General features: G+C 40.0%; 1 protein-coding gene across 1 annotated transcript in view; it reads left to right on the forward strand.

The window, feature by feature from the left end:
- The first annotated feature begins 1,295 nt into the window (after window positions 1-1,295).
- Window positions 1,296-14,588, forward strand: part of LOC126456367 (uncharacterized) — a 44,444-nt gene continuing 31,151 nt past the window's right edge. Inside the window, exon 1 of the mRNA XM_050092120.1 lies at window positions 1,296-1,424. Within this exon, the coding sequence (XP_049948077.1) occupies window positions 1,296-1,424 (129 nt within the window). The remainder of the gene's footprint in view (window positions 1,425-14,588) is intronic.

The following is a 14,588-nucleotide window of genomic DNA, read 5'->3' on the forward strand; positions in this document are numbered from 1 at the left end:
TGTCAAGAACCCATTATGTTTTTGCTTATTTTAGTAAGCTATTCTACGCAGTGTTTGGCAGGAACACTTAGCCTGGCAGCCAAAATGTTTTAACCATAAAACCATTACTATTTTTTATGGTCGGACGGACTTAAAACTGTTGGCGCTAAACAGCGTAGTCACTAGCGTCGTTTCTCGATATTATGATACTGGTTCAGGGGGAGTCATTCTTGTTAAAACTAAAGGCAAAGACCATGTAACTACAGCCACAGTCATAAATAATTTCACGTATAACCTCGAGTAGATCTATTCATACAATTGCCATGAATTAACAGTATTAATAAAACTCTGGATGGTATTAAGATGGCTTGTTGATCGCGGAAATAATAGTATGAGCCAGACAGCCAAAGACACTTTGAAATGGTCGTCCAAATACAATGGGCAGGAATCCAGTCACCGTAAAAATGTCATTTTCCTTACTATTGTTTCATCATCTAAAATTGAGGGTAAGCCCCTCAGTAGACCAAAGGCATTCCTTCTATCAGCATACAAAACACACGATGTTAAAACATGGTGCACCGTGAGTGCGTCTCCGCAAGCACTGCATTCAGGTGGGTTTCCAATCCTCAAGAGATAAGCGTGTGTCATTAAGCAGTGTACGATACGGAGCTGCGTGGAACCACTTCTCCCCTTCTTGGAGTTCGAATGGAAATGCGTCATGGTCAAATAGTTGGTCTGACTGACCGCAACTTGTTTTTGGCCACTTCCAGCCACTGTCTTTCCCACTCAGCCAACATTCCCTTTGCCACCCATGACACCATAGCCAGTTGTGGGATGTTAAGGAGAATCGTGGTATTTTATTTGTTGACTATTTCCGCTGTCCTGCCAGCTTCCTCATTCCCCTCGATCGTCAGTGTCCAGAGACTGAGCAGAAGGCTACAGCTTCCTTCTGCCTGTGCAGGAGGTGGATAGTGTCCTACACCATCTGAACTATTGCATCTGCTGGGAACATTTGCTGTATAGCCTCCAGAACATTTAGAGTCTCTGCAGACAAGAAACTTCCTCCACCGAGAAGTCTCATGTACTCTGCATTTGGTGCTTAACCATTTTTAAGTATTATAAAGCTTATTCTTTTTCGAAGTTTTCAGTAATTTAATGTTTTTATTGATGTTAAAATTTTAATTTACTATGACTTGTTGTTGCTTATAGTTATGTTATATGTACCTAACCAACAAAACAGCGGTTATTTCTGGGGACTGGTGTAGCTGACGAGACGATCTGAATGCCGACAGCAAGATGGGTGGTGCGACCCAGACATGGTGGACGGCGTCGCGGGCGGCGGCGCGGTGGTGGCGACACCTCACGGCACCATCAATCTGCGCCTGCGCGACCGCGTGCGCGTCGAGATGACCGTCGACCAGGCCATCCGCATCGTCAGCCTCAAGGTGACAGCCACAACTAGGCTGTTTTCTATATCTGTACTGTGCAAGCCCTCGCACTGTCTGTATCAGAATTTACTCATGTAATTGGTGCTTTGAAGATAAGATAGTATGTGGGGAAGAGGAGTGGGGAGGAAAGCTTCTCGTCACTTGTTTTGTCCCTAAGGCGCAGCCCAATACGTTCCTCGTTCGTGAATCCGAAATACCATTCTGTACCTTATCTAGAGCATAGCAGATACAAAGTACATACACTACTGGCCATTAAAATTGCTACACCACGAAGATGATGTGCTACAGACGCGCAATTTAACCGACAGGAAGAAGATGCTGTGATATGCAAATGATTAGCTTTTCAGAGCATTCAAACAAGGCTGGCGCCGGTGGCGACACCTACAACGTGCTGACACGGGGAAAGTTTCCAACCGATGTCTCATACACAAACAGCAGTTGACCGGCGTTGCCTGGTGAAACATTGTTGTGATGCCTCGTGTAAGGAGGAGAAATGCGTACCATCACGTTTCCGACTTTGATAAAGGTCGGACTGTAGCCTATCGCGATTGCGGTTTATCGTATCGCGACATTGCTGCTCGCGTTGGTCGAGATCCAATGACTGTTAGCAGAATATGGAATCGGTGGGTTCAGTGCGGTAATACGGAACGCCGTGCTGGACCCCAACGGCCTCGAATCACTAGCTGTCGAGATGACAGGCATCTTATCCGCATGGCTGTAACTGATCGTGCAGCCACGTCTCGATGGACTATCAGCTCGGAGACCATGGCTGCGGTTACCCTTGACCCTGCATCACAGGCAGGAGCGCCTGCGATGGTGTACTCAACGACGAACCTGGGTGCACGAATGGCAAAACGTCATTTTTTCGGATGAATTCAGGTTCTGTTTACAGCGTCGTGATGGTCGCATCCGTGTATAGTGACATCGCGGTGAACGCACATTGGAAGTGTGTATTCGCCATCGCCATACTGGCGTATCACCTGGCGTGATGGTATGGGGTGCCATTTGTTACATGTCTCGGTCACCTCTTGTTCGCATTGACGGCACTTTGAACAGTGGACGCTACATTTCAGATGTGTTAAGACCCGTGGCTCTACCCTTCATTCGATCCCTGCAAAACCCTACATTTCAGCAGGATAATGCACGACGGCATGTTGCAGATCCTGTACGGGACTTTCTATATACAGAAAATGTTTGACTGCTGCCCTGACCAGCACATTCTCCAGATCTCTCACCAATTGAAAACGTCTGGTCAATGGTGGCCTAGCAACTGGCTCGTCACAATACGCCAGTCACTACTCTTGATGAATTGTGGTATCGTGCTGAAGCTGCATGGGCAGCTGTACCTGTACACGCCATCCAAACTCTGTTTGACTCAATGCCCAGGCGTATCATGGCCGTTATTACGGCCAGAGGTGGCTGTTCTGGGTACTGATTTCTCAGGATCTATGCACCCAAATTGCGTGAAAATGTAATCACATGTCGGTTCTAGTATAATATTGTAAGTGGTCCGAGCAGATGTAATTTCGATGTATTGCTCGTGCGCTGCCTGCAATATGCAAGGTCTCTGACCAGAGAGCAGTGTTGACTGCAGTAGGAACTGTGTAGCTGTTGCAGTAAGTTGTTGCTAGTCTGGAGTCTGCTCTGGTCTGGTATGGTGCATCGTGTTGGCTCGCCCGGTCGCGGTGCAGCGATGCCGGAGCCTGAGTATTATTGTATAAGGTAAAAAGCAGCCTCGCGCATATATAGTAATGTTATCTCAAGTCGCATGTACATGTTTTAAAACTCTCGTAATAATAATCTTCCTCATAAAAAGTAAATTTTAACAACCATTCATTTCAATTTAAAGAATTTACTAATTTCTCCCATCCATGATCATCCCAATTACTGCAATAGAAAAATCAGTTGCTTCCTTTCATAAATGACAGATAGGTTGGCCAGCATTGCACAGAGCTGTGCCAGAAAAATTTATTGTAAAAGCAGATATATCTGGCGACATCATTGAGGTAAGAATTTTTTCCTTTTTTATCCAGAATGATCTTTCAGGGCCATGGAGCAGCACTGCTGTCGTCCAAAATTTACCAGATTAAATTCACAGTGAATTATTGAAAAGTCATAAATGAGCGACAATTTAATTGAGAGGTTAGTTACATTATTTTATTACCAGGTTACTGCATTTATTTTTTTATAGGGACGCTACACTGAATGTGAACGACATAATTATAATTTTTTACTGTTGAGAGGTTTAGGAATTTTTCTGCTTTGAGACTACGCTAAATGTGAATGAATTTTGGTAACCTCCCCACTAAATATATTAAATAATATGAATATGATTCTAATTAAGTGTTATCTCCTCACAAAATTTATTTACATTTATGAACTCCCTACAAAATTCTTCTCACATTAACCTCCACACAAAATTCTTTGTGATTTAATCTAAGCTCAAAATTCATTCACGTTTAGCGTAACTCAAAACAGAAAAATTCCTAAACCTCTCAACAGTAAAAAATTATAATTATGTCGTTCACATTCAGTGTAACGTCCCAATAAAAAAATTAATTCAGTAACCTGGTAATGAAACAATGTAACTAACCTCTCAATTAAATTGTCGCTCGCTTATGACTTTTCAATAATTCACTGTGAATTTAACCTCGTAAATTATTGACGACAGCAGTGCAGCGTCACGGCCCTGAAAGATCATTCTGAATAAAAAAGGAAAAAATTCTTACCTCAATGAAGTCGCCGGATATATCTGCTCTTACGATAAATTCTTCCGGCACAGCTCTGTGCAATGCTGGCCGACCTATCTGTCATTTATGAAAGGAAGCAACTGATTTTTCTATTACAATAATCGGGATGATCATGGATGGGAGAAATTAGTAAATTCTTTAAATTGAAATGAATGGTTGTTAAAAGTTACTTTTTATGAGGAAGATTATTATTACGAGAGTTTTAAAAAATTTACATGCGACTTGAGATAACATTACTACATATGCGCGAGGCTGCTTTTTACATTATACAATAATACTCAGGCTCCGACATTGCTGCACCGCGACTGGGCGAGCCAGCACGATACACCATACCAGACCAGAGCAGACTCCAGACTAGCAACAACTTACTGCTACAGCTACACAGTTCCTACTGCAGTCAACACTGCTCTCTGGTCAGAGACCTTGCATATTGCAGGCAGCGCACGAGCAATACATCGAAATTACATCTGCTCGGACTGCTTTCATAACACTCCACTGGGGGGGCAAAAATTTGGCAGCTATGGTGAGTCAATTGGACTTGCCATGAGCAACAAATTTTTCTAAAATTTACTTAATTAACTAAGTTTACAGTCACAGAGTATATGCATGTATATAAGTGCAGGACATGAAATGAAATAGAGTGCACATGCACTGAGTACAGAACATATCAAGCAATGGCAAAATGTATACGCAATGAGTACAAAACACATTAACAAATGACATACAGTGCACACGCACTGTATATATTTTTTACCATTTTACAAGAACTAGGATATGCAATGAGTACAAAACATATTAATAAATGACATAAACTGCACACGCACTGTATATATTTTTTACCATTTTACAAAAACTAGGAAAGGAAAGAGAAGGATCGCATCATGGTTGTAGCACAGTAGGTTGCACGTAGCTGCACTGAAAGTTCATATCTTTCTACAGAAGCACAACACCAAGTGAGACAATCTGAAGTTCTCTTCCCTGAAGTATGAATCAGTGTAGCCAAGACACTGAAATGTCGTATTAATATTCAATGTTATCATTTTGGTGGTACATTAGGTACACCAAACAGTGGGACCATAATAACATCTCCATCGTTCAAGGTGGTGGACAGCATGATGTGTCAATACCACATTCCTGTAAGGTACACCAACGTAGAATTAGTGCAAAAACCAAATATAGTGCTCCATGATTATGAGGATGGACAGGACAAATTTCTGGCAATTAGGTCAGAAGGTGAAGGACATTAAGTCTTATGCTAGTCATCACTGAGAATTACACTAGTCTATCAACCGATTTGAGTAATTGTTGGCACTCATTGCCTAGTTACTAAACATTTCTGTACTATCTATGGAGTATTACAGAACATTATTCATATGTCATCTGATTACACTAAATATTGGCACGCATTGGCCAGCTAAAACCATTTTTATACATTATTCAGTAGTGATCATTCAAAGCAAGCGTTAATTAATGGCATACCATTTACGTAATTCATCTAGTTATAGTAATCATTGGCACTCATTGGCCAGTTACAAACCATTTTTATACATTGTTCAGAAGTCATCATTCAAAACAAGAGTTAATGAGTGTAGCATCAAGCTACTGTTATTCATATATAATAGCATGTAAGTGATATAAGAGAAATTTAAAATATAAGAAACAGTGGCATTCACTGGCCAGTTACAAAGTATTTATATAGTTTTAAAAAACATTATTCAGTATTATTCAGAAGTCATCATTCAAAATGAGAGTTAATTATTGGCATAGCATTTATAGAGTATAACAAAAATATTATTTATAGAAATTATTGGCATAGCATTTATGCATTATTACAAAACATCATTCAGTATTACTCAGAAGTCATCATTCAAAATGAGAGTTAATTATTGGCATAGCATTTATAGAGTATAACAAAAATATTATTTACAGAAATTATTGACATAGCATTTATGCATTATTACAAAACATCATTCAGTATTACTCAGAGCTCATCATTCAAGTGACATAGGACATATTTAAAATGTAATACACTATAACTATTACTCAAGATCTGTGTTCCAATAATACACTCCTGGAAATGGAAAAAAGAACACATTGACACCGGTGTGTCAGACCCACCATACATGCTCCGGACACTGCGAGAGGGCTGTACAAGCAATGATCACACGCGCGGCACAGCGGACACACCAGGAACCGCGGTGTTGGCCGTCGAATGGCGCTAGCTGCGCAGCATTTGTGCACCGCCGCCGTCAATGTCAGCCAGTTTGCCGTGGCATACGGAGCTCCATCGCAGTCTTTAACACTGGTAGCATGCCGCGACAGCGTGGACGTGAACCGTATGTGCAGTTGACGGACTTTGAGCGAGGGCGTATAGTGGGCATGCGGGAGGCCGGGTGGACGTACCGCCGAATTGCTCAACACGTGGGGCGTGAGGTCTCCACAGTACATCGATGTTATCGCCAGTGGTCGGCGGAAGGTGCACGTGCCCGTCGACCTGGGACCGGACCGCAGCGACGCACGGATGCACGCCAAGACCGTAGGATCCTACGCAGTGCCGTAGGGGACCGCACCGCCACTTCCCAGCAAATTAGGGACACTGTTGCTCCTGGGGTATCGGCGAGGACCATTCGCAACCGTCTCCATGAAGCTGGGCTACGGTCCCGCACACCGTTAGGCCGTCTTCCGCTCACGCCCCAACATCGTGCAGCCCGCCTCCAGTGGTGTCGCGACAGGCGTGAATGGAGGGACGAATGGAGACGTGTCGTCTTCAGCGATGAGAGTCGCTTCTGCCTTGGTGCCAATGATGGTCGTATGCGTGTTTGGCGCCGTGCAGGTGAGCGCCACAATCAGGACTGCATACGACCGAGGCACACAGGGCCAACACCCGGCATCATGGTGTGGGGAGCGATCTCCTACACTGGCCGTACACCACTGGTGACCGTCGAGGGGACACTGAATAGTGCACGGTACATCCAAACCGTCATCGAACCCATCGTTCTACCATTCCTAGACCGGCACGGGAACTTGCTGTTTCAACAGGACAATGCACGTCCGCATGTATCCCGTGCCACCCAACGTGCTCTAGAAGGTGTAAGTCAACTACCCTGGCCAGCAAGATCTCCGGATCTGTCCCCCATTGAGCATGTTTGGGACTGGATGAAGCGTCGTCTCACGCGGTCTGCACGTCCAGCACGAACGCTGGTCCAACTGAGGCGCCAGGTGGAAATGGCATGGCAAGCCGTTCCACAGGACTACATCCAGCATCTCTACGATCGTCTCCATGGGAGAATAGCAGCCTGCATTGCTGCGAAAGGTGGATATACACTGTACTAGTGCCGACATTGTGCATGCTCTGTTGCCTGTGTCTATGTGCCTGTGGTTCTGTCAGTGTGATCATGTGATGTATCTGACCCCAGGAATGTGTCAATAAAGTTTCCCCTTCCTGGGACAATGAATTCACGGTGTTCTTATTTCAATTTCCAGGAGTGTACATAGATATAATGGATTCAATATATCTGACAAATCTGCATTATATTTAGTACTATAAATATCTCTTAAACTAGTAGCATTATTTGGGACTGGTAGTACATTTTTTTTTGTGCCAGCAATGCATTGCGTTCGGATCGATAATTAATGGCTGGGGCATGAAAATATTTGCTTTTGACTTATTGCTGCAAATAAGGATTAGTAACGTCATTCGTCATGAGTCAGCTGTAGCAAGGTTATGAAACAAGTAGACAATATGTGATCACATTCATGAATGACACACACACAGATGGGTAAAAAAAAAATGCAAGTACTAGAACAGGTTTAATAACTAACTGCTTATAGCACATTAATTTCATGAATAGCTTCTCCTGGAAAAAAATACAAAATAGATTATTAAGCTGAAAGAAGAAACACATATTATGCTGAAAAGTAGTGAACTTCCAATTAACAGGTAATGAAACGTGTACTCAATATGTATGTACTCTAGCTGTCCTTTCCAAAACATTCAGTCATTATACCATGCAATATAAGACATACTATCAAAACGAACTGCAACAAATACTTAAATAACTACTAACAGTAAATATAAAAACTTCATCATTATCCTCATCTGCAAAGAAAAACTCCATAATTCATATCACCATAACTTCATTACTATCATCACCTGCAAAGAAAAACCTCATTATTCATATTAGGTTATTCTTCATATAACTATTCATCATCATTCATTATCATCTGCAAAAAGACACTTCATTATTCATTATTCATTATTCATATTACCATTTACTTCATACAACTATTCATAGCATAGTTTCTTATTTCTAGCATATTTCATCACTAAAACTAAGATGTGTAGTTCTGTCTGACAGCCTGCATCAATCCCCTCGTATTCTGAAAGACAAAATTAGTTAAGACTGCTATCATACGATGTGTATAGTAAATTATTGTTAATGCTTGTTAATTCTCATCCATTTACTCTTCATCACAAGGTATTCCATTTTCTTTCGTTCATTCCGAATGTCAAATGCCCATTTAATAGTAATCCACTGTGGTTTGTTTAAGTTATTTCTTTTACACGTTATTGCTTCCTGAAAATGATGAATAAGGATTAATATCTGGCATTTAAATTATATACCCATTAAATAAAAACTTGTTTCTAGTGATATAATTAAGCATACAGCATAGCATGACAGAAAACGTATTATGTCAAAAACATAGAGTGTGTTCAGGTGCAAAAATGTACACACAGTCTCATAATGTAGTAGCCAAGAGTGTAGAATAGTCAAGATATTGAGATATCATAAGGAAAAATGTTAAAGTCAACTGATGTTTGTTATATCTTAAAGATTTCGTAGTGCATACAAACAAAACAGGAAAACAATCATACATACACGAAAAATGGAAAATGTGCACGGTCTGATATATAATGGCAAGAAATGGCTTTCTTTGTGTTCAGCTTGTATGTTGTGTAGTTGATAGAGGCGAGAGTTGAAGACTTTAATGGAGAAAGAATTTGATAAAATTAATATGTCACTAGATAGAATTGCATAATTGGTCATAAAATATGTAAGTTTATCTGGAAAAATGTGCACGGTCTGATGTGTAACGACAAGAAAAGCGACCTGCTAAACTTACATTGCCAGGCACTTGCCAAGAAAAAGTATGATAATCATCAGTAAGTGTTGATATAAATATCTGCAAATGGCATTATAGTGTGATAAATCATAAAGTATATTCATTCGATAAAGGGTTTAATATTGGAGACATGGTGATTGCCTTTACTTTTTCTGGTTCTCAGAGTTTCGACGTGTACTACATTGGGGTGAGGAATGTTGCGAATTAGATATGGGCCTGAGTATAGAAGCTCAAATTTACTGCATCTACTCTTTCCTCTGTTGGATAAATAGTGTGTACGTACTAATATTTTCTGTCCAATGTGAAAGTCAGGGCGTGTACAAACCTGTTTTTGCTGTCTTCTCCGGCGCTCTGCGGCACGTTTGATGTTGTTCAGCACAATGTTAATTATTTCATGGTGTCGTAGTCGACGAGATGTAGGAAAGGATACTAATTCTTTAATTTTGTTAGGTGGTTCAACATTTTTCAATATAACAGTCGGAGATGGCATAGTAGATTCATTTGGTATTGAGTTAATTACATCCTGGAATGACAGTATGTGTGTATCCCAATCAATATGTCTTTTATGGCTGTATATTCTACATAGTTTACCAATTTCTTTCGTTAGTCGTTCACAAGGGTTCGAAGAAGCGTGATACTTGGATATATAGATCGGAGAAATGTTTCTTGCTCATAACATACGTGTGCCTATAGCAGATCGAAACTGTGGTCCATTGTCGGAAATTACTTTTAATACATGCCCTACATGAAATAGAAAATGTTTTACAAATGCTTTCGAAACATATTTAGCAGTAGCTTTGCGGAACGGAGTTAAGGTAACAAATTTTGAAGTGAGTTCAACAGCGACAAAGATGTAGCAAAACCCTCTATTAGATCTGGGAATCGCACCAAAAATGTCTACAGCGGCCATGTGTCTTAATTTAACAGGTACAATGGGATGTAACGGAGGAATATTTGAAGTCGTGTCTGACTTAGCTTTCTGGCAGATTTTACATGACGCTAAAACTCGTCGAATACGTTTCTCCATGTTGGCAAAATAACAGTTCTGTCTCAGTATAAGAAAATATTTTCTGGCTCCGTAATGTGCGTAACTTAAATGAGTATACCAAATTAATTTGTTAACAAGCTCGTCAGGAATACATAGTAACCAACTGTTGCTGTCAGGGTGAGAGCGGCGAAACAGAATATTATTTCGTACAGTGTAATGGTTTCTGATGGTAATATTATTCCTATCTTGCCAAAGGTGTTTAATTTCTTTCCATACGTTGTCTTTACTCTGCTCCTGTGCTATACCTCGTAATGACGACGAAATAAAATTTTCGAATGCAACTTGTTGAATATACATGACGCTAAAATTTGCTTGGCAGAAGTTGGTTGCGATGTCTTGCTGATTGTTGCTGAGAGAACGGGATAATGCGTCTGCTACAATATTTTGTGTACCGGGAATGTGAACAATTGTAAAATTTAATTCCTGTAAATAAAGTTTCCATCTGCTTAACCTGTCATGTGTAAATTTTGCTGAAAGTAAGAACTGGATAGCTCTATGATCACAGTAAACGGTCGTATGTCTTCCATAAAGAAAATGCCGAAATATCGTAAATGCTCATACAACACATAATGTTTCAAGTTCTGTAACAGAATAATTGCGTTCAGCAGGTGACAGAATGCGACTCGCAACGGCGATTTTTTCAATTACTGTAGTACCGTCTTCTTCAATTTCCTGAAAAATGTGTACGCCTAAAGCGGTGTTAGAACTGTCGGTGGCAATGAAAAAATTTCTAGTAAGATCTGGATGTGATAAAAGTGGTGCATTCAACAAAGCTTGTTTCAGATTGACGAATTCAGAATGTGCTTGGCTATCCCAGGACCAAATAGTGTTTTTACCCGTCAATTGACATAATCTAGGGGTGTCTAAAGCAGAGTAATGAATAAATTTACGAAAAAAGTTAATTAAACCCAAAAAGCTGCGTAGTTGTTTCTTCGTCGTAGGAACAGTAATGTCACGTAAAGCTTGAAGTTTTTCCGGGTCAGGCACAATGCCTTCTCCTGAAATCACATGTCCAAGAAATTTTATAGAAGTTTTGCCAAAGTGCGGTTTACTGAGATTAACTGTGAGTCCTTGTGCACGAAAAGTTCGTATCAGTTGTTCAAGAATCAAATTGTGTTCAGGCCAGTTAGCTTCTGCAATAAAAATGTCGTCTACATACGTTGTGATTCTGTCTTTTAATTCTGTCGGAAGTATAGTATTCAAACCGCGAATAAATGCTGCTGAAGAAATAGTTAAACCAAACGGTAATTTGCAAAACTGGTAACAGTCACCAAAACAGAGAAAAGCCATGTACTTTCTGCAGTTCGGATGGAGCTGAATTTGCCAAAATCCCGATTTTAAATCTAATGTGGAATAAATAGCAGTACCATGAAATTTCTGTATAAGTTCTTCTAGTGTTAGAGGGCGATCTGTTTCATTAATAATAATGTCATTGATGTGACGCGAATCAAGTACGAGGCGAAGTGAACCATCCTTTTTCTAAACAATATGGAGCTGGTTTATGTACGGACTAACTGCCGGTTCAATAATTCCTTGGTCAAGCATAGCTTGCAATTCTTTCTTAACTTGATCTCTGTGAATGTATGGAATAGGATAATGTTTGGCTTTAAATGTATCGTGCTGTTTAACTTGAAATTCATACATAAATCCGGACATAGTACCAAGGACGTTGTCAAAAACTGGAGCATGCTGTAAAAGAATTTTGCGTTGCTCTGAACGTTCGTCGTCAGTATTTGCACTGCTCTGTTTAATTTTATCAGAAATCATCTGAATAACGTCATAGTCGGCTTCGTCTGGAGGATTATAGTTGTGTACGTACGTATCTGTGAACAATGTCAAATGACAGTCTATGTAACGCGATAGAGAAATGACCTCTGTACGATTAATTGTTTGTTCTTCTGCAAATAAAGAGTGCTGAAATTCTAATGCCAGTTGTACATTTTCATCCTTTAACATTAAATAGGAATTTTGAAAGTCAATAATTGCGTCGTGTTGTACCAGAAAATTCGTACCTAAAATAACGTCTGTTGTCAATAAGGGAACAATCCAAAAATTTGAGTGAAACGTATGACCTGCAATACAAAAAGTCTGTGACTTTACATCTACTCTTTTACCAGATACTGCTCCTTTCACTTTAATTTTGCCTAATGGTAACGTAAGATAGGTCTTCTCTTTGTTACATTCATTGAAAGTTTCCTCATTTATAACTGACATAGGTGATCCAGAATCGATTACTGCTGAAAATTTGGATGATCCAATCTTTACTTCAATGACAGGGTGTGAAATGGTTTTTTGAATAACTGGTTTTTCCTGCAAAAGAGTGTCTCAGATGTCGTCAAAAGTAATAACATTTTCGTGAACAAGATTCTGTGTATCTGAAGTATTGCTTACGTTGCTGGAAGATGCAACCTGTACTGTATCTAGTCAAATTCTTTCTGACGTGCTGTTATTTGGGGGAGGATGCTGTGGCATTTCAACTATTTGTACTGTTCTGTTATTTCGTCCTGACGCATTACGTTCGGGATGATATCTACTGTCTGGTTCATTCACGATAATCTGTTGTTGCGGATGATTTTGCTGCTGGTAAGACCGACTGTTATTAAACGTACGCTGAAAATTGTGCTCATTACTTTTACGTCTGTCATAATAATCATTGCTATACGGCGCGTTGCGATATGAGTTTAAATGGTGTGTTTTCTGTACGTAGTGATTTCCTTGTTGCTGTGCGTTACTATTTGGCGGACCAGACGCTATACGTGTAGGCGGCGAAACATTAAAGCTTGGTTGACCTTGCAGACTACATTGTTGGTTAGGTATGCTAACCGACTGGTTTTGTTGATGTTGCGGGAAAAACCTCTATTGTTACCAAAATTTGTTTCCTGTTGCTGATAATTTTACACATACTGATGATTACACTTCTGTCTTTCATTAAAATTACGCTGGTAGTTCTGGAGTGTCTAATGAAAATTGTCACTTTCGGGTAAAACTTGTCGTATCAGGTTTTCTTTACTCATACGTAATCCTAGATAGATCGATAGTTGAAGAGCTGTTTTGATAGATATAAAGGATAGTAGAAGAGAAGGCAGCAGTGCAGAAAACTAAAGATGAAATAGCACTACTACGGCTCGGGGCCCTGTGCACGCTACGGCACATATTCATCGAAGCGTAATGAATCCCCTGAGGTCTATTACTTGCTGCAAATAAATTTTAGTTTCTGCGTTACAGGCAATGCCGGTGAAAATTCAAAAACAAATTGTTGTATCCAGGCCAATTCTAGTTTCTGCATTACAGGCCAAGCTGATGAAAATACAAAAATAAATTGTCGTATCCAGTCAAAAGCGTGACTCTGTGTTCTGTCATTTTTAAATACCTTGAATTTTCTCACTGATAGAAAGTGTTTGTAATCAAAATTTTCGTCTCTGTATGTCTGAGACTGTTCGGAATCTAAGTCACGTACTCTCTGTAAATTACCTAAATTATACAGTCTGTGTGAGTGTGAGAAATGTTCGGGATGTGGCGTATGCTGTGCCGTGTTAGAGGCTGAAACATTTTTCATCTCTGTCACTTCTTGCTGTAAAGTTGACAATTTTCTACGTAATGTATTATTAGACGAACATATCTCACTGCTCGTCTTCTGTAAATTTTGGAATTCGGGAGTTTGATTAAACGAAACTGGTGAGGTATCGTCTGATTTGGTGTCATTATTACTTTCGATAACGTCAATACGACTGGCCAATTCATCATATTTTTCAGTCAGTGCTTTTACCTGATCATCGTTTTTAGTGTCACAAGCATTAATTTGTTTTTGTATTTTACGTGTGGTTTTGTTCAATATTTTACGTGTGGTTTTGTTCAACTTTTTAACGTCTGCTTTGATGGCATCGGGATCCTGTATTAGTTCCAACTTTTCAAGTCTGTTGGTCATTGACTGAAATCTAATGTGTGTGTGTCTGTTTTTGTTTTAAGATCAGAGATTTCATCATGCAATTCGGTGTTCAACTGTTTGATTTCATCTGATATTGTAGTAATATTGTTGTCTACATATGATTTTGCTTTCGTAAATAATTTACGCTTATCTTCCTGTCTCTGTGCAGTAAGTGTTTCCATGACTTGTTGCTTTACTTTATTCTATTCCTGTATAAATTTAATGTAACGCGTTTCACTGTTTTGTAGGTGGTGATTAAAACGTTCGTCAATTTGTCTGTTCTGTCGGTCAAATTTCGCGTCTACTTTCGCATC

This window comes from Schistocerca serialis, chromosome 2 (assembly GCF_023864345.2).
Source record: "Schistocerca serialis cubense isolate TAMUIC-IGC-003099 chromosome 2, iqSchSeri2.2, whole genome shotgun sequence".
In the NCBI taxonomy this organism is placed as follows: Eukaryota; Metazoa; Arthropoda; class Insecta; order Orthoptera; family Acrididae; genus Schistocerca; species Schistocerca serialis.